Genomic DNA, 21,440 nt, shown 5'->3' with positions numbered 1-21,440 from the left:
GAGACAGGATTCGAATGGGTGCGTTTAACTCCAAAGCTACTGCTCTTGACTTTCCTGTGTTTTCGTGCAAGAAAATTGGTTTGTCGGAAGGGTTTTTATGGGCAGGAGCATAAGGTCAACTGGAGACTAGAAGCTTGGGAAGAAGTCACAAGGGGCTCTTTATGCCTGGTCAGTGATGCCAGCTTTGCAGGGGTACAGCCTTGTCGGTAATGAGAACTTGTGCTTAGCAGAGGTCACTGTGGCCATGGGGTAACTGGAAGTCTGAAGAGTGGATTGAAACAGAAGGAGAGAGTGGAGGCAGGGGGACACGTTGGGCGGGTATCGCGATCACTGGGTAAGACATGAGGGCGTGGACCTAGGTAGTCAGTGCAAAGGGAGAGAGAGGGGCAGAGAGACGTCTCAAGACATCTCGTAGTGAAACTAGACCAGGCCTGGTGATGGGCAGATGTGGTCGCAGGGAGAGGACAGTGCAAGGCAGAGGGGACGTGGGGACGAGTCGATAGGGTGTCCAAGGGTTTGTTTGAGTAGAGGTGGTGGGGGTGGTGGAGGGCAGTGGGGGATTGACCTAGAGAAGACGAGTGTCAAAGGTTGTCTCTGAGATTTATTTTGCTTACCCCCCGTTTTAAACTTATTACAAGGGTATACCTTTCCTTTCCTAAATGAATACTGAATATTTGCTTTTCCCTATGATAATAGCCGTATTCATGTATTCAGAACTTTGTACTCCTTAGAGAAATTTCTTCTGTAAACTGATGGCATGTCATATTATAATGTCATTATATTTTATTCTGGATTTACTTGCCCTAATAAACCACATAAGCATTTATCTCACTATTTACTACACAAAATGCCAAATTACATATTCTATTAGATGAAATATTAAAATCGAGGGTACCCGATAAAATGCAGAATATGGCAGCATAATTTAGAAAGATGCCGCGTTCCAGTACAGCACACGAGGGGATAGCTCCTACTCTATTTATCTCTGGATATTGAATTGTTTTGACAGCTGGATGCACAAATGAGTCCTGCCGGGTTTCTGTTTAAAGCTTCCAGGCACTGTCTCTCTGGGACAAGAACACTCAGTTCCCTTCAGAATAAGCGCCTGACCCAGACACACTAATCCCAAGGTCTGGCCGTCGCAGAAGTCTTTCAGAAATGAAAGCAGACATGTATAAGGCCACTGTATGGAATCCAAATGCTTTGTCTTCTTTACATAAGCATGGTTTTCAAAGTGCGTTAAAATCCATTATCTACTCACCCCTAGGCTGTGGCAATCATAATGGGAGGTAATGTGTGACTTTCCCAGGAGGCGCTGAGCGGCTTGCCGGGAGCCAGTCAACGCGCTCCTGGGAACTTTTCGCTTTTAGGGATGTGGGTAGCCTGCAGGAAAGGCATTCCAGGCTGGGGGCAGGGGGAGGGAGGACAGGGCTCAGAAGGTACTGGAGAGGAGAGGTAAAGGGATTAGGCTGAGCCTCAGTGGAAGGTTTATTCAGGGACTTGAAGTAAGATAGCTGAATTAGTATTTATTTAGCCTTCAGGGCTAGAGAAAGAGAAATCATACCAAATATCCTTTCCTACGCCTGATAATCTCCCTAAAGCTCCCAGAAAGTAGGGAATGTAATTGCTAAATACAAGTAGACTTCCAATTCGTAACTCTGGGCCTTTCAAAAGTACGATAAATGGAGGATTCCTGCTCAGGCCCACAGGAACCACATGGGGAAGGGAACTGTGTGAGTCACGCAGTGATGTGACCTTGGAAGGGGTGGTGCCAGCTACCTTCAGAGCTTGCCCATGGGAAGGCATTCAAATTCAAAAGTTGTTAAATACCACGTGGTCAAGCAAAAGGCGGCCCAGAGACCATCACATTTAGACCTCTGAGAGAAATGTGAGGAAAACCCCTCCTGGGCATAAAATTCCTAAGAAGGAAAGAGGAGGTTAGAGATAAAGGCTCTGTGCGATTTATTTAGATCATGAAATAAGTACCGTGTCAGTTTGTTCCAGGTACTTAAAATGTGGGTCCTCACGTGGTCCTTCTCTTTCGCTTCCATGAAAGGAAATAATGCCTCCTCGGAGTGTCTACATGTGGCCCTGCAGACACCGCTGAGCGTGGAGTCTCTTCCAGGCGTTAACTGCCTTCCAGGCATTTCTGAGGAACCGCCTAAGAGTGACCCCAGTACCCTGTGCGAGGCTCCCCGGGTTTAGGATATGACAAGTCGATGACCCTTCAGAACCTACGGTTTCACGTGAAGCAGACCTTTCACTCAGCATGTTCTGTGCCTTCTTGTGATCAAGTTTAAGCTCCTCTAGCAGTTTCTGAGCCTGCCAGGTGGAACGAAGACCGTTTATTTGAACACCATCGTCCAAGGGCACAGGATAACCAGCCTCACCAGTCCCATCAGCCTGAAAACACGAGACTAATTATAGCAGATGAAAGCTTGAATAATCATGTCTTAAAATAAACTGGGTTAATAGGAATGGGAAATTACTCTTGTGGATGCTGCTTGCTCTTGTTGCAAATAAACTTCTGCGGGCCTGTAGGTTTCTAGGCCCTGAGCGGCCCGCCGTGTTGAAAACACACTTGACCGCACATTTCAGTAGTTGCCAGGAAGTTGTGTGTAGTTTCCTGTTTGATAATTGTTTTGCGGCCTCCCCTGATGGTCTTCGGTGAAACTGATACCTGGAACCCAGGAAGAATAAGAGACACAGAAAGGAGACCTGGCAACCAAAATGGATGGTTTCACTCAAAAACAGGCTCAGGTTTATTTCAGCACTTTTCTTGTTTCCTTTTAATTTCTGCCTCTTCTTCTGTTCTTTTAGTCTACAAGTCGAAAGGAAAGTAAAGAAAAGAAAAACAAGCTACAGGTGGATCATCTATTACTTTCTCTTAGCTTGCGTTTAGAAATATGGCTTGATTTAGGCTGTGAAAATATTCCATTTGAAAGTGCCATGTGTGCGCAGATGAAGAAAGGAATGAATTTTACCCAAAGGGGAGTAGATGGTTACTACACTCTGCCCAAGAGAGACTGGGGATCTTCTTGTTTTACCAGGAGGTTTTCAAATACACGATATTTTGTTTCCAGTGAAACCCTTTCCCACCTCTTATCCAAGAACCATCTAGCCTTAACTTGAAAGTCCAATTAGCTCAAGCGTTCATAGTTTGGAATATTAACAGCCAATCAGTGGGAAACTCCAAGGGCCACCTCCAGTACACAGTGGGGTTTGGGAAACTTAGGGCGGATCCGTTCTTCCCTACCCTCCTGATCTCCCTAATACTGCTGTCTGGTTTATCTGCGTAAGCACGAGTATATTAGACTCTCAATTCTTGTACCAAATTTGTTTTTCAAAACCATTTTGTAAGTATTGGGGACTCCATTTCTTGAATTTTAACTTCTTCATGAGAAATGTGCCAGTGTCCAAGGGTAAAGCATTTGAAACAGATCAGTCTATGGTACTGCCCACTCCATCTCTTCAACATGGACAAAACTAGCCCAGGTGGCTTTTTTTTTTAAACTACCGTCATGTGCTGCTTTACTGTATGTTCTGCGAGATGCGTCACTGGGTGATTTCGTTGATGTGGAATATCGTAGAGTGATGTACGCAAACCTCGACAGGACAGTCTGCTACACACCTCGGCTGTGCGGTGTTTTGTTGTCGTGTATGCTGTCTGTTGTTGGCCGAAACGTCGTGATGCGATGCGTGACTCTTTCGTGCCGTTTGCGCAGCTCCGGTGCTTCAGGCTCTGCTTGCTTCACACCTCTGCTCACCCCTGACGGTCTGTGACTGCAAGTACGTGACTCTTTTCTTCAGATGGGTCTTTTTTCCTTTCTAACCAGAAACAAAGGACGTGTAACAAAGGTTTTAAAACTCTATATGCCTTTCTATCAGGGACGTTTGGCCTAGCAAGTCTGTCTTTAGTTTCTCCTAATTTTTTTTGTTGTTGTTGTTCAAATCCCAATGACAATTCCTAATTCACAGAAGTAAAACAATTACACATTTTAGCTTCTAAAGTTCTCAAATAAAAAGGAAAAAATCAACCGATTGCCAATATTAGAAAAGAAAGTAATTCAGGTTCTGGTCAGTAATTACAGGGAGGTCAGCGATGCCAAATATAAACGGTCAAGAAAGTGCTATTTGTAAACACACAACAAGGAAATACAGCGTCTAAGAATCACACTTTATTTACTCAGCAGTCACAAAATAATGCTGACTATGATTGGCCAATAAGCTGCAAACTTTAAAAAATGGCTAAATTCATCTTAGTTATCCAGCTGTTTTTTTCTCAGAAGAAAACTAATCTTTCAATGAAATTCAATTATAAATGAAAGCTCAGTGGAAGTAGCTATTATACCACGGCTTACACATGGTTTAACCATTTCAACCGTTATTTTTCAAAATACATTGTTATTTCAAAAGTTTTGATACTGTTATTTCAAAATACACTGTTAAAGTTATCCAAGTCTCATTGGCTGTCACTAGGTAAATATCCTTCCTCCTGATGATGTACTTGCTCAGAGATCTATTAATTTTGTCTAGTGCTAGGTAAGGGAATTGACCTGAAGGAAAAAAAAAAAAAAAAAACCTCCAATAAAGCTGTATGATTTATGTTCAGATAATTGCCTACTCTTCCAGTAGTTAGCAGCCAAATAAACAAAATTAGCATATCTAGGGAATCTTTAGTTTAACATACTCAGTATTTTTTCAGCTCAGATTCTTTTTGCTTCTTTCTGAAATGATTCTTTTAAAAATGGGCTTTAGCGTCAGCCAGACCAGATTTCAGAAGCCCTTCCTAAGCCTCTGTGACTGTGATTTTTATCCTTATAAAATGGAGATAATAATATCTATTTCACGAAGTTGTGAGGATTCAGTGTGCAACATATGTGAGCCAGCACAGCTCAGTGGATGGGACACGGTGGGCACTCAGTAAATGAGAGCGTCTCAGAGTCTGCAGGGGCCCGTTTTCACGATGTTTACTGATGTCTCTGGCCTAGAGACTTGCATGCAAATAGGCAATTAAGCAATAATGAACTGCTCCTACAGTCACAGCTACTTGGCACTGGCTTCAGCCAAATCTTTAGCCAAAGATTTTCAATGGCCGCAAAGAGATGTGAAATCTGTCACCCTAGTTGTCTCTCCTAGGCTTTCTGGGTCAATATGCCGAAGGACAAGAAAGCAGAAAACAAACTGAGGAAGGCAGCATGTCCTTCAGGAAGGCAGCCGGAAGAACAGCATAACTTCCAGCATTTTCCCAGCTTCTGGGGGGCAGGGAAAAGGGCATGTGAAGACCCCTTGGTGTTCTGAAGAGCCTTATCAGCATCGTGATAAGGCTGCTGTCAAGAAAGTGCCAGAGCAAAATAATCTACCGGCATGAACCAGGCCCTTCTCATTCGTGCACATCAGAAGCCTGGCTTGTTTAAAAACGGGAACTTCCAAGAGCTTGTAGAGTTGCCATGTCTGAGGACTGGAAGGGACTGATTTTAAGAAGGAAAGTGAAGAAACCGTAATGGCAAGCTGAAGCTCAATCACCCCACCGTTTGGCAGCACAGAACTGGAAATAGGAATGATGGGCAGGACAAAAGAAAGGTTAGGCCACTCGGGCAGTGTGCAAAGCACCATTGTGGGATCCTGGGAAGTGTTCAAAGGACCATTGTGAGAGCTCAGGCAGTGTGCAAAGCACTGTTGTGGGAGGTTGGGCAGTGTGCAAAGCACTGTTGTGGGAGGTCGGGCAGTGTGCAAAACACCATTGTGGGAGGTCGGGCAGTGTGCAAAGCACCGTTGTGGGAGGTCGGGCAGTGTGCAAAGCACTGTTGGGGAGCGTGGGAAGTGTGCAAAGGGCCTTTGTGAGAGCTTGGGCAGTGTGCAAAGCACTGTTGTGGGAGGTCGGGCAGTGTGCAAAGCACTGTTGTGGGAGCTCGGGCAGTGTGCAAAGCACTGTTGTGGGAGCATGGGAAGTGTGCAAAGGACTGTTGTGGAATGGACGCTACAAACAGTAATAGCTAAGTGTTATTGGTATGCCAGATAACCCTTGAATTGTGTTAATTTATTTGGTCCTCAAGCAGCCTATAGGGTAGGTAATAATTTTATTCTCATTTTTATAAATGAGGAAACTGAGGCCAGAGAAGCTAAGCAACTTGTATTGAAAGCCAGCATGCAAACCCCAAAATTCTGATCCCAGAATTCGGTTACAATAACTCTTTCAGGACGAGTGCTATGTGTTGGCAGTCAGAAGTTACAGGGCTGCATGAGGTGGGCTGGCACTCCCCAGGGGACATGCATGAGTAACTGCACCTGGTCACTGAACTGCTTTCTAATGGGATGGTTGCCACTACCTGCAGGGTGTCAGTTTATTGAATGAACATTTGGGTTTCGGCCCAGAGTTGAACTGCTTGAAATAATACACGGACGCTTAGCTGTGTCCTTTCTTCTCTGAACTGTCCCCAGGAAGTGTTCTGCCTCTCCTAGGAGCAAATGTTGAACAAATGAGCTGAAAGCACACCAGATTATTATTCTGCCCTAAGCATGGAATACTTACCATCCCTGCGTGACCGTCTGGATTGGCTGTGCTGACCTGGGTCAGGTGGCTGGTAACTAGTCATGGCTGTAGGGCCCAAAGTGCTAGCCGTCGGGAGGGGGAGCCTATGCACAGAGCGGCCATCAGGCTCTGATGCTCAGCATGGCTGTGCTTCCTGCTCACAGCCATTTGCTCAGTGTCACCATGAGCCAAGCTGCTCATTCTCAGTATCATTCACTAAACAGCGTTTGCAGAGACAAGAAGTCCTATAGGACTCTTTGTGAACCCTTAACATCCCAGCTACACTAGTATGCTGAAACATGAACATCTATTCTAGAAATGCTGGTAGCTAGTGCTATACTTATATTCATTTATACTGCTTTTGATAGGTTGGACATAGAAATATTGTGTAGAATAAACAAAAGTGAATTTTCACTCTGGCTTTGCACCAGCATTTCCTTTTATGTGCTTATTTCTCTGAGATATAAATCTAGATAAATGTACTTGCTTCCCCACCCCACCCCCAAAAAATACAAATTACAGTAACCATTATGTTATCGTAATGGAATAAATAGTGCTTTTGAGCACCTTCTGTTTTGTAGGGAAATGTAGTTTAGGGAAAAGTGAAATTGTCTCCTGAACTTCAAGCTTATACAATAATGAAACAAAGATGAATATTTACAAAATGTTTTTAGTTTCTTTTTTTTTTTTCTAATTAAAGTTTATTGGGGTGACAATGGTTAGTAAAATTACATAGACTTCAGGTGTACAATTCTGTATTACATCATCTATATGTCTCATTGTGTGTTCACCACCCAGAGTCAGTTCTCCTTCCATTACCATATATTTGACCCCATTTACCCTCATCTACTACCCCTCTCCCCTCTTACCCTCTGGTAACAACTAAACTATTGTCTTTGTCTCTGACTTTTGGTTTCTTTATTTGTCTTGTTCCTTTGTTGTTTTCAGTTTTGTATCCCACATACCAGTGAAATCATATGGTTCTCAACTGTTTCTGTCTGAATTATTTCGCTCAGTGTAATAATCTCAAGATCCATCCATGTTGTCACAAATGTTCCTATTTCATCTTTTCTTACTGCCGAATAGTATTCCATTATGTATATATACCACAACTTCTTTATCTAATCAGCTATTTGAAGGACACTTTGGTTGTTTCCATGTCTTGGCCACTGTAAATAAAGCTGCAATGCACATCGGGACACATATATCTTTGTGAATAAATGTCTTTAGTTTTTTAATCCTGTGTCCTTAGCAGTTGCCTTTAGTCATATTTATATTAAAATACTATGCTAATTTTTCTCCATGCACTATATTTAAAAAAATGAACCAAAACAGAAACCTAATGTGAAAAGGTCAACAAGATACATCTCTAGGAGAGACAGCCACCAAACAACATGCCAGGTTAACTTACCTCATCACTAAAGATCGTTACTGACATCAGGAAAAAAATAAATAAATAAAAATAAGCGTGAGAACAAGAGACTCAGTCAAGAGCTTAAGATCATGTCAGAAGATCACGTCAGAAAGGAAGAAAATAAGGACAAAATGTTCTGATTCCTGTGAAATTAGCTGGTAAGCTTTTTATATGGAGAGAAAAGCCTTCTTAATAGAAAACAACAACAACAACATATATTTCAACAGTTAAAGCCCCAGAAGACTAGGTGGTCATTTGATGACAGAGAGCGAGGCCATGCTGTGTTATTCTTTATGAATTTCAAGCACAAGATTATCTGGTTAGGAAGCTTTCACTTTAAAATCCGCACACCAATTGACCTAAATAACAAGGACATTTATTTTCTCACATAGCAACGAGTCCTGAGATAGGACACCTCTAAATTGGTTAATGCTATGTCTCTACTTCTGCCATCCTCTGAGCTTTCTATGCAAAATATAAATAAACTTTCTAGGAGAGGGCTTGTTTTTCAGTTACTCTGGAAAAGAGGAGAGTTTTTATCATCGATTTTCCTGTTGTCCATCCCTCAGTTCTTGAATGTGGTGTTTGTCAGTGATCTCTATCCTGGGGGATAAAAAAAGACCTGAAATACATTTAAATTATGTGCCCAATAGACTGTCAGTTTTAATTTGAAACAAATATATTTGCTGTTTTTCTGTGAATAAATAAGACTGTTAATTTAATTTACTTTACCAGATGCTAAACTATACAAACGGTTAATATTTTTGTGGAATATATACAGTTTCATTATCCACACCAATTAGCTGGTCATCCAAATATTTCAAGAAAGTAGTGGGTAGGATGAGAATCACACCTAATGTCTAAGGGTAAAATTATGGCTCTGGTAGCTTTCAATCCACAACATTTGCTCAAGCAGAACTGTATTCCTATGACCAGAATTTCCTACACTAGGGCCAGCCCCCATGGCCTTTCTGTTTCTAAAACTATCCTTTCAGTCTGTTGTCTTGACCGTAGACATGATTACGTGGGATTTGTCAACTAAAATGTCATCATAAGAAGTTAAATTAATCCAAACAGGGTTTCATTCTGGTTCTTTTTTATATATGTGTTAGAGTTACTTTTTGAAACCAGAATGAAATACTATTATAGGTTGATTTGATCTACTATAAGTTACCTTTGTGACCAGAAAGCTTACTCCAATGTAGGTTTAAACTTCTGTGAAAATCAAAGAAATAGAATAAATTCTGTGAAATGGGACGGGATTGGTAAGAACTGGGGTCCATTACTGGTGTGTAAGCAACGCTGACCCACTTGCCAAAGAAGAAACTTCTATTAATGTTTTCCTTTAGTCTTGAAGTGATTGTGCTAGCCACCAAAAGAAGTAGGCTAGTTAGCACCCTGAATGAAGAACAGGATTGGCTTGAGAGAGCGTTGACAAAAATCGCTTGGTTGTGGGCTTTCCAACTGTTTTCTTTGGAGAATAGATTTGATTAACTTTGAAGGGTTAAGAGTGAAGGGTTAAGAGTGGATGACTAACTAGCAGCCACTCACCTGTGTTAAGAGGTAATACTTTAGCCTGTCTTTTGACTTTCTGTTTTCAGATGTCGTACAATTTTGGTTAGACATCAACTTGCATTTGTGTAAGCTTTCCTGTCACCGCTCACCCAGCTAAGAATGCAAAATGTAAGATTCTGTACTATTGTTATGACAATTCTATGAGAGTCACAGAGAGAAGAATGTAAAATAAAGTAGCTCTTTGGCCTTCAGTGTCTTCAAAAATAGTTGTGTCTCAGGAAATACCCATAATTCTAAGTCCTGATCATAGTCAACATGGAAATTACTGGTTTTCAGCAGCTACAAGAAGTCAAGTTGTACAGGAATAAAAGGCAGTCTGGTTTCTGTTTCGTCACGCAGGCTCAATAGCACCCTTGGCTCTCCGGATTGCTCTAGAAAAGTGCTTTACAAGCCTATGAAGTGCGGTTGGCTGCTCCTACACTTCCCTGCATATGCACCCCATATGCTCCTGTCCCCTGGTTGTGTCAGTGACCCCTCCCCCACCAAAGGTGCCCCTCAGGGCCGCTCTGTCTGCTTGCCTGGGGAGGTGGCTCCCTATATTTTCCAGATTCCCTCACCACCTCCTGTTACCTTCTTCCAGTAGATCTTAGAGTGGGAGCAAGGAGAAGCACACTGTAATTTTCTGTCCCCTCCACTCCCCTCTCCATTCCTTCCTTCCTTCCCTCCTGCTTCTGGAAGTGTCTGTGATGCGTTTCCACTCCTCTCCGTGGCTGGATGGCACCCCACAGGGCCGTGCATCCTTAGTTCCCGCCTAACTTCTGACACAGCTGTTTCCTCCCGCGGGTGTCCCCAGTCCTGCGGGCAGTAGTTGTTCCTACAGTTACAGATAGTCAAATCTCACCCGCTCTTCCTCCTCCTCTCTCTCTGTCCTTCCTTCCCTCTCCTTTCTCCCTCCCTCCTCCGTTTCTCTCTGTCTGTCTTTCTTTGAGCCCTTTCAGCACTTTCATAATGTTTTGTTTTATTTGTTTACACTCAGTCCACTTTTCAAGAAATACTCAGCAGGGCTTCTTTTATCCTGACAGGACCCTGCCTGGACCGGGTGGCACAGGTGGGTAACGTAGTACAGTCTGTCTCGGAAAGCTCGGCAAACACCCGTGAAATAAGTGATACTCCTTTTCTCAGTTTGTCCACATGCAGGGGTGTGTTCTGGGGATGTAGTCAGAGACAGTCCCGGAGATTTTATGAGCAAAGGTTTTCATTGATGGGTTATTTTTTTCCTTAAATATTAGAAACAGGAATGAACTGTTGAACAATAGGAACTATAAAACCATATTCATACAATTATACACCTGTCTATACTTTAAAATATTAAACCATCATTAAAAATCCATTTCAGAACTTATTGACAAAAGATAATATTTAAAGCATAAGTTAAAATAATAATATACAAAAGTATGTGTTGCATGAATGATTAAACATTTTTATAGACATATATTTATAGGAAAACAGTGGAAAGAAATCACATATGTAGCGATTATTCTGTTTGGGTGAATTTTATTTTCTTTGCTATGGTTTTTTGGAATTTTCTAAAATATCTACCATGGCAATTTTCTAATAAGAAAAAGACACCTATACATTTTGAAAGTAACAGACACAAAAATAATTGCAGATAGATTTAAGATCTAAAAAAAAAAAAAAAAAAAAAAAAAAAAAAAAAAAAAAAAAAAAAAAAGCAAAAATACCTCCTCCAATCTTATACAATAAAAAAAGAAAATAAAAATATTTTCTTAAGCCCAAAAGAAGAAAGAAAGATTTTCAGCAGTGATGAATTTGTAGGTGAAACACAGATGAAATAAACATGTGAAAAGATTCTTGTGGTCACGGTAATTTTTAGTTTACAAAAGTGAAATCTTTTCTTTATCAGATTGACATTCAAAAATTGACTTTGCATTTAGGAAAAAGAGCCACTCGAGTACTGTCGACGGGGATGTAAATTGTCATTACAGCTTCTTTGCTTTTTTTTGGAGTATGCTTAGAAAGTGCCCATGAACGTTTTATGGGTACGCATCTTTGGACAGCGGTTTTCCTTCTAGGTCTCTTTCCTGTGGACCTGCTATGATGTATGTTGAAGGATATGCCCATTATCCAAGTTTTCAGTGGCCACTTATTGAGAATCCACTACATGGCAGACACTTTTCTCATAAAGGATGTGTTGGGGAACACCAGAAAAATATTTTATTTATAGAAAGGAGAGACAATAAACATGTAAACAAATATACGAACAAGGTAATTTCAGAGAGTGATGAGTACTGCGAAGGAAACAAACCAAAAAGGTGTAACAGCAACTGACTAAGGATAAATGCGATGACTTAGGCCAGGAGTTCTAGAAAGACCTCACAAAGGAAGCAGCCTGTGAGTGGAGAGCTGAGAAAGCAGGAGAAGCCAGAGCACCAACATTCGTCAGTAGGGGGTGGTTCCATCATTAAATGAAGTCGCACTAAAATACTACCTAGATGTTTACAGAATGGGGAAGCTCTGTGTTTACCTGCATGGAGAATGTGAGTCATGCTAGTAAGAGAGCAAGCACGTTGCAGAACACTGAATATAGTGTGGCATTAAAGAAGACTACAATATCAGAATGCACAGAAAGACCTGGAAGGTACGCGGCAAATGCCGTGTCAGTGGTGGTAGGTGAAGGTCATGTGGAATTGAATGGTGGTGAAAGGGGATTTGATTTTTACTTTATGCACTGAATTGTTGTTTGTTTTGTTAAATGAGCCTGAGCTTATTTTATTACTGATCAAACTAAACAAAAAATAAAAACCACGGCTATAAAAAAGAAAATGTTCAGGAGGGTATATTTAGAAAACTGGGAAACTGGACAGTTTTTAGCTAAAGAAAATCCTATTTCACATATTGGCAAAGAAAAGAGATTTATATTCTAGAACATGCCTCAGGGCTTGTAGTTCCTTTTGCCTTGCATTGCTACCTGATGGAAGAAAAGCCTTAGACTGCATTCTGTAAACTGACAACTGACTATCATATTTCTGTTTGCTTGTTTTTCACAAATGTCTTCATGTCTGAACTTTGGCTCATTTTTATTAGTTAAGCCTCCTCCCTCTTCCAGACCCTTTTGCACCCTCCATCCATGTCTGTCATCCAGCCAGTTTTTAGTATAAATTTCAGAACACATCTGAGAGGGTCCAATTCCTTGCATGTTAAGGTAATCCTTTAAAGGACGCTCTCTAACCAATGTGAGCTTTCAAGATAAGGTACCGAGAGTGGGGCTTTCTTCATTTGAAAGAGTATTTTGAGAGCCTCCTTTGAGGTTTCAAACCCCTTTTCTTCTGGCTTCCCACTTGCCCAAGTAGATGCCTTTTTAATATTTGGGAACATTTTATTCCTGAGTTAATTATAGTCACAGGGAAGAAAGGTTTAGGGTTTCTTTTGTTTGAACATTACTAGGGAATTTGAAAAGACAGGTTTCTATATTATGAAACTAATGGCAACTCCAGAAAGTTGATTGAAAAAATGGTCCAATTAACAGGTCAAGGGATGAGGGTAACAGAGGAGATCATGCTGGTGTTGTTTTACAGAGCAGCGCTTCAGCAAAGTGCTCGTCATGATTGTTTTGGAGACATACAGCCCCAGTTATTTATGTCCTTGAATCACAGCTGTGAATGTCTGCATCTGTAGTGCTGTCAGGCTGGATTTGATTTTACCCCATTACAAACCAGTATGTTAGGCTGCTCCTCTTTCAGCCTGCTGACAGGAGACACGAGCTCCTTGGGCCAAAGGTGAAGCCCCGTGTCACACAGTCCCCAGCAGTCCGCCAGAGCAGCCACAGGTTTGCATCAGTGCACCGCACACCCATGTCCCAGGGCAATGAGATGAAGGGCCCAGGTCCCTGTTGCACCACAGCCGGGGTTACTGAGCCGGGGAATCCACTGCGTATATACCAGGCAGCAAGCAAGCCTGCTTTATGTCCAGGGGCAGACATGGCCTCTCTCTGAAGATTACCAGTTTCATAAGCTCCCCTGAGAAATGGCTGGGTAGGAAGTGGACAAGGCCTTGCAGTCTTGGCACACGCAGCAAGAGGCCAGCAGGACCCTTTCCCACAAGACTATTCTGTACCACGATATTTAATAGGATATAATTATGTTCATGTACGCACACATATTGCTTATGCATTTTAAATAGTCTTGTAAAGATTTTTTTTTAACTCACAGGATAATAGTGAACAGTGACGGTGCCTTTGCTTATTTCTAAAAAACAGAAAAAAAACCCATAAAATATAGCAAAGACATGAAAGAAGCTGTCTCGTCATTCTTCTTGTGCTGTCAATTTCGCTATGGCTAAGTATGGAAGAAAAAACAGAATTTCCAAATAGGTACATTCATTAACTCCTAAGTGGAGGTACCTTAAAATGTAGACTGCCTTGAAGATAGAAAAATAAGGGTTTTCATAGTAAAAGGGGGTTAGTGGGAACTCAGAATTTCAGCTTCAACGTAGAAACCAGATTGAATTAAAGCATCATAAAAGGAGTTTAAAAGGGGGGCATTTTCACAATGCTTTGAATGGTCTCTGTAGGGCACTGGTGTGGTGTGTGTGGCCAGGGGTCCCAAAGGGAAGGATGGCCGCTGTGGGGCACTGGTTCTCTAGAACTGTTTCACATGAGTGGAGACAGTTTTCCATAGCGAAATCATTTTAATTGTGAGCAAGGAAAATTTTCATAGAATAATGTTTCCACTGGGCTAGAGATGGCTTATTCGTGTGCCTGAGTGTGTGTCTGAACACAAATCTGCCGCTTTCTAATGTTTTTTCCCCCAATACTTAAAATATCCTCCACATTAGTCTGGTACATCTGACAGAATTTTGTTCTATCCTAAAAGGAAGAAAGACGCAATTGAGAAAAAAGTATAAGTTTGGGGTAGAATTGATTTGTCTGTTTATTCAGTTTCAACTCTAATAGAATTATATTAGTTATTTTAAGTGACTGATAGCTAAACTCCTTCCCTTCAAATTATCTCAGTGTTTTACCATTACTTTCTTAAATATTATAACTGAACACTATAATATTTTGAGCTATAGAAATGCATTTTACGTTTCAGAGCTAATTCTTAAATTTACTGCACGTAACTTATAAAGCAGACATTTTATGTAGTTGAGGGGAAAAAAAGAAAGAAAACATGTTTGAGATGATTTGATTTTTCATAAATTAAAGTTAGATCTGGTGAGCCAACTTATAAATTGACAAATAAAACAAACAGCATGTTCCTTGAGGCTACATAATTTATCTACAATAATTTTGTAAATTAATATCCTTTTGAGCTTCCCTTTGGATCTGCAAGATTTATTTGGTAAAATGTTTTGGATCTTTTACTTTTAAATGTGTCATGTACAGTATGGAATGCGAGTGATTCACGTTGAAAACTTGAGGGTCACACAGCACCTCCTTTTTATAATTCATGCAAATGCTTTCCTGGCTGTCGGCGTGGAATTGCAGCCTACAGCCTTGGTTATCTGGCCCTCATTCCTGATCAGGTCTTTAGCCCGTTTCCCTGGGATGTTATTTTTAGTGCCCTCAGGTTTGCTTGGATACCAGGCTACAGCTGATCACAGAGATTGAAAGTACACGAGCAAGTAGGACTCTTGACATGTTAATACTATAAATTTCCCATTTATTTTCTTTAGAGGAAAAACTTAAACATGATTTGACCAGAATATCAAACCCACACACATCATGCCTTGCTTCGCTGCTGCAAAATCAATATGGCTTTTTGCAAATAAGAAATGGGTAATTAACAAGACAGGCGAGAACATTTCTCTCTGTCGTTTGTCTACCTGCCTGTCTGTATTAGTCTGCGGGGCTGCGATAACAAAATAACAAGCTTGGTGGCTTAAACAATAGACATTTGGAAGTCCAAGATCAAGGTGCCAGCTGACTCCATTCTCCATGAAGGGACTCTTCCTGGCTTGCAGCCAGCCAGCCATGTTCTGTCTGTGTTCTCACAGGGCAGAGAGAGCAATCTATCTTTTCCTCTTCGATAAGGCCATTATTCCCATCATGAGGACCCCACCCTCACAACTCTATCAACTCCAATTATCTCCCAAAGGCCGCATCACACTGCGGGGTCGGGCTTCAACGGGTGAATTTGGGGTGGAACATAATTCAGTCCATAGTGTTCTCCCTCCACCTCTCCCTCTCCCTCTCCCTCTCCCTCCCTCTTCTCACTCTCCTTCCCTCCTTCTATCCTTCCCTTCCTCCTCCACCCCTCCCTCTTGTCCCTAATCCGTTGTTCTAAATGCAAAGTCAACTTGTGAGGTAAACATGTAACCATATCAAGTTGACGGATGTTTACAAGCTATAATTTGCCAAGTGGCGAAGGGCATTTCTCCCCAGCTAGTAAGATGGGTTGTCTTGTTTTCCAGCCAGCTTCACAGGCACTGGCTGAGATGCCCAAGTTCCGATGCCAGTATTTCACCAGATGAAAGACACACGAAAAAGCTAGGACTTTGTGTGTGTGTTTTCTTTGTTCTTTTCATTCTAATTTTCACTAAATCTCAAAGCTGTCAAAAATTTAATTTGAAAACTCATCATTGGTCTTTGTTTTCTGTCAAAGGTCAGTTCCCTTTCCTTTTCTATTTTTTCCTCTTCTAGTTTTTCCTCAGTGTGTTCCTCGCCCCACAAAAACAGAGTTACAGCCCCACTAACCTCGGAAACTAAGCAGAGGTTCAAGGTGAAGTGTTGGCAGGTGGGGGGCAGGGTGGCAAGCAGATACAAAAACAGAAGCAGGGCCTGGAGGGGCTCCCTGGCCGCTGTGGCAGAGTTCTGGTTTGCGTGGAGCTCTGGTATTGGACTTTCTTAAGAACAAATGACTTCTTTTAAATGCTATTTTTAAGATTCAAAGAAAAGAAAAAATATTTTCCTGGATCCAAAGAGTAAAGAGATGCTTTATAGGCAATTTCAGAACACAACTTCATAAAGTTTAAAATTCTTTTCAGAGGAAATCCTGTCTCCTTCAAGATCCACTACTTTCTTTACCACTTATTTTCAAAGGAAACTGAATAAATGCAAATATAAGGATATATATATATATATATATATATATATATATATATATATATATGCATTTTCCAAGTAAATGATCCACAGGAATATTAGGAATTGTTTAACTCACTGGAAAGCCAATTGATAAGTATATGAAGTTCTGACCATTATGTTTGTGAACTCATCCTAGAAAAAGTGCTACACACCTCATTGCTGAATATCACTATAGTCACCTTCAAAGTACTCCCCATGGGAAGCTATGCACTGATGCCAGTGCCTAGTCCACCCTTCAAAGCAATTTTGGAACTCTTTTTCTGGAACGGCCATCAGAGCTGTCGTTGTATTACCCTTGATGTCCTGAATGTCATCAAAATGTCTTCTGTTCAATATTTTCTTTATCTTTGGGTAAAGAAAGAAGTCACTGGGTGCCAGATGAGGTGAGTAGGGAGGGTGTTCCAGTACAGTTATTTGTTTACTGGCTAAAAACTCCCCCACAGACAGTGCTGTGTGAGCTGGTGCATTGTCGTGATGCAAGAGCCCTGCATTGCTGGTGAAAAGTTCAGGTCATCTAATTTTTTCGTGCAACCTTTTCAGCACTTCCAAATAGTAAACTTGGTTAACTGTCCAGTTGGTACAAATTCATAATGAATCCCTCTGATATCAAGAAAGATTAGCAACATTGTTGAAACAAGTTCGCAAACTTAAATTGTCAGACTTCGTATCTATCACAGGTTAAAATAATGAAATAATAAATTGACAAATTTGCACTACTGGAAAGAACAAATTTTTTTTTTTTGCTTTGTTTTATTTTTAAAATAATGGAGCAAAGAGAGAGGAATCAGCCTTTATTTCCTATCTTATGCCAGGTACCTTGTGTATGCCTTATGTTTAGCCATATTTAATAAGTGAGAATATAATTAAGTAGTGAGAATAGGGAAAATCATTAAGTATTGTATTACATAGGAAGACTAGATGTTAGATGGCTTAGAACATAATTTGAAGAATAATACTTTATAATATATATTTTTAAATCAGTTATGAAGATTCCTAAATCAATGTTTTCCAAAGTGCATACTCTAAGGTATTTGATTTGTAGGACGTTTTATGGCTTTTGTGGAAAGCGGAAGCCAGTGGAGTAAGGGTAACAAACTCTTATTAAACGTGTATCTTTCCTGTAGAACTTTTCCAATGCTTCTAACAGGCTAACCTCTATGGCCTACATGATAATCAGTGCTACTTACATCTATTTGGCCACTGAACACTGTTTTCCAGAAAGCACAGCAGGGGACCACTGATGACAGGTTTTGGGAAACACTGCTTTGGGTATCTGAAAGGCAGGAGGTGAGGTCATTTATAGCCATGGCTTTTAAATTCAAAGTGGTATACTTAGCGATAACAAAGAAAAAGAGAAAAATCAGGAACTCCTGCTTTTATTCTGTTTTGAGAAAAGGCTGAGGAGATTTCTTTTCTTTAGGAAGAGCAAATTAACTCTTAGCAAAAAGATCACTGGGTTAGAAGTCAATGGATCGGACGCTATTCTGGTCCCATCACTAAGATTCTGGATAAAGGGATTGAACATCTGTTAGACTTAATTTCTAGCTCTATAAAATGAACTGACCAGTTTAGGGCTCTCAAACATCCCACCGAATCCCAATCGTAGTTTATATAAAAATGTTTGTGAGGTCACAGAGCAAGGACAAATAATGTAATTGTACCCAATGTTCTCAATGTCTTTGGCAACTGAATCTAGGCAGTGTATTCAGTCCCTTTATATTTACTGAGTAATATCCATCTGCCTGGCACTGATCCTCTTTGATGGAGCTTCCATGTAAATGTATGTGTTTGTTTGGGGTGCGGAAGTGGGGGGAGATGATTTAGACAAAAGGTACACAAAAACGTAAACAAAACAATTTATCAGAGTCATCAATATTTACATTTTAAAAATCCAAAATTATGAGGTAGGGGGAAATGGGGCTAGGGAGTACTTTAAATGTGTTGTACTATAGATAACATACACTCACCAGTTTTAATAACCTTTACTAGTTTATACTAAAACCATTTCAAAATTAGTAAACTATATTTTTATCACAAAGAGAGTTTGGCTTAAAGGTTAGAAACCTAATTAACCAAAGTCTTTTTATGAACAGAGAAATGTAAATTTGTAGCACTTAAAGGTTTGTAGCCAGAAAACTTTTTAAAAAGCATTTTCATTTTTCAAGAAGAAAGAGACACAAAAACCTTAAATCTGCAAATAATTCTAAGCCTTTCCTATTGTGAAATACCAAGCTGGTTGACTTAAATTGTGGAAATATTTTGGGAGCCTGTAAGAGCAGGAAGAATAATGCTGGGTGACTGTTGGTCTGGCAAGGGAAACGTGTCCCAACCTATTAGACTGGCAATGAGATGGGGTTGGTCTAGAACCACCCGTTAGTAAAGCTGTTGAAAACATTTACAGTGGACATGATTCCCTGCAAAACTTCTCACCCAACATAAAACTAAAAATAACAAAAACAGAATAGAGCATTTTAAATTATTGAGCAAGTTGAATTTTGTTCATCCCCTAAGAAAAAAAGAAAACCACTTAACTTTTAAATTAAGTATGCCATGTTCAGTCTCCATCTATCTCACCTACTTAAAGTTTAAATGATACCATTATGGTGTCATTTAAATTTGGAAAGATGGGTATGTTTTTAAGACCTGAGATGAAATCTAGAAAATGAGGAGGCTAGCCTTTCATTGCTAAAATGATAATACCCCCTGTGTCCTTCCTTGATGTTTTTATCATGAAGCAAGTACTAATTTTAGAAGAGCAATGAGAAAGAAAATAATAAGGCAGTCATGAGATGAAAATGATTTTTACAGTAATATGACTTGTGTTTTAACCTAATTTCACAATAGATCTATTTATCCATGTCATTCATGGTGACAGTGTTACTTTCCCCTGTGACTGGATATCGCTCTCCTCCCCATCGTGGAGGTTTTCGTGGATCAAGATGGTACCAAGATGCATACTCGCTCTGATCTGACCAGGCTTTGGCTTAGGCAGATTATTTTTCCCACAACAGCAGTTTGGATTAAGCAGTGCAGACCTCATTAGCTCTTGAGCAGTCTACAGAAGAGAAATGGCTCAAGAAACTTGAAGACGAGCGCTTTCTGTTGTGGGTGCCTGTGCACGAGGCCCAGCTTGTTTACTTCGCAGACCACCTGCAGCTGGCTTCTGAAGCATAGTTCTGGTTCTGAGTGCTTCACGCCCGGTGATCTTGGGTGCAGAGAGGTCCACTGTCCTCATCCTCACAAAATCACGGGGACTCGTGCTTTAGGAAGGTCTCGTGACACTGCTGCTTGTGAAGTGCAAGTCTCCATACTAGAGAATCACGCTGTCATGATTACTCAGCCCTCCCTCACCTTCCCTTTGTGTCCAGCCCTTGGCGTGTGTTACAAGAAGGCGCACTCCCAGCGCTAGTTGGAGGTACTTCAAAGCCTTTTTGAGATCTGGCTTTGTCTTTACTGTTAAGTGTAGCTCAGAGGTGGTAGGAAAACTGCCTTTGTTTTCTCATTCGTTTTTAGCTCACAGGAAAAAAAAAAAAAATAGTAATCACTGAAGTTTTCCCTAGACCAGAAAAATCATACCGAAGACACTTTTGCTAATTCTTGCTCAATGTCATGATCCGTGTGATCCCAGTGACACTTTGAAGTCTTTTGAAAGTTCCCGCTGCATTTTTAACAACGACAGTTGAAATAAAGCCTGGGGCTGGCACCAGAATTTATTCCACGGAAGGACATGGGTGTAGGTGGTCAATGAGGCCGTTTCACACAGGCTCCCAGCAGTGGTGTCATGTCCAAGGGTGCAGTCTTGTGACCTGCATTTGCTTCAGTCACATCATGTTGTAAGAACAGAGGTGAACTTAGGTGGTGTTCCACCAGAGACCATGGAGGCAATGGCAAAATGTAGTTTATTTAATAAAAATTCACTTTATGCACAATTTTATTAGATTACAGAAACCGCGAGCTATTTATTAAATATGCATATGTGCCCACAACATTTACATTAAACAGATGGTAGTTTTAATTTTTAAAATAAAGTATCACCCTTGGTTCTTGGCATACTTCAGAAAATCACTTGACTTACCTCTAGTGGATTTTATTACCTGGCAACAATCATGACTAGGGGACAACAAAGAAGGAGGAGAAAGAGAAGAGAAAAATCTCACAGAAATGTCATTTTTAACAGCCTGATCTTGGTATAATTTATATAAAATAAAGCATCACCACATTCAAGATAATGAACATACTTATCTCCCCAAAAGTTCCCTCAGCCCCTTCCTAACCCCCTTCCTCAGCAATCCCACTGCCCCATCTCTCAATTCTGCCCTAACAAACAATGGTTTACTCTCTGTCACTAGATTACTTTGCATTTTCTAGGATGTTATGGATATGGGACTGTACAGTATATGCACTGTGCTTGGATTCTTTCATCCACTATAAGCATTTTGAGACTCATCCATGTCCCAGTGTGTATGACTGGTCCCTTCTTACTGCTGAGCCGTACTCCATTGCTTGCAAACACCCCAACTTGTTTCTGTTCTTCTGTTGACGGACATTTGGACCGTTTGCAGGTTTTGGCTTGTAGCCATGAAGCTGATGTGGACATTCACGTACAAGCCTTGTGTGGCCATGTACTTTCCTTTTCTCCTGTGCAGATACCTAGGTGTGAAGTGGCCTTATCATATTGTTATGTTAGTGTTTACATTTTTAAGGAACTGCCAAACTGTTCTCCAAGGTGGTTGTTAATAGCTGACAGACGCACCAGCAATATAGAAGAGTTCTGGTTGGTTTACATCGTGGCCAACACTTGGTTTGGTGAGCTTTTCAAATTTTAGCCATTCTAATAGGTATGTAGTGATATCTTAGTATGATTTTAATTCACA

General features: G+C 40.7%; 1 protein-coding gene across 4 annotated transcripts in view; it reads left to right on the top strand.

Annotated features, from left to right (window-relative positions):
* Positions 1 to 21,440, top strand: part of PRKN (parkin RBR E3 ubiquitin protein ligase) — a 1,115,215-nt gene that overhangs the window by 279,719 nt on the left and 814,056 nt on the right. Inside the window, exon 1 of one of the 4 annotated variants that reach the window (XM_074333792.1) lies at positions 11,996 to 12,148. The exons of the other annotated variants lie outside the window; for them this stretch is intronic. Within the exon in view, the coding sequence (XP_074189893.1) occupies positions 12,011 to 12,148 (138 nt within the window). The 5' untranslated portion in view covers positions 11,996 to 12,010. Of the gene's footprint in view, positions 1 to 11,995; positions 12,149 to 21,440 lie in introns of those variants that run through there. 4 annotated transcript variants of the gene reach the window in all.

Source organism: Rhinolophus sinicus, linkage group LG05 (genome assembly GCF_036562045.2).
Source record: "Rhinolophus sinicus isolate RSC01 linkage group LG05, ASM3656204v1, whole genome shotgun sequence".
NCBI classification, from domain to species: Eukaryota; Metazoa; Chordata; class Mammalia; order Chiroptera; family Rhinolophidae; genus Rhinolophus; species Rhinolophus sinicus.
Note: the sequence above shows the minus strand (reverse complement) of the source record. Positions and strands in the feature narration are given on the sequence as shown.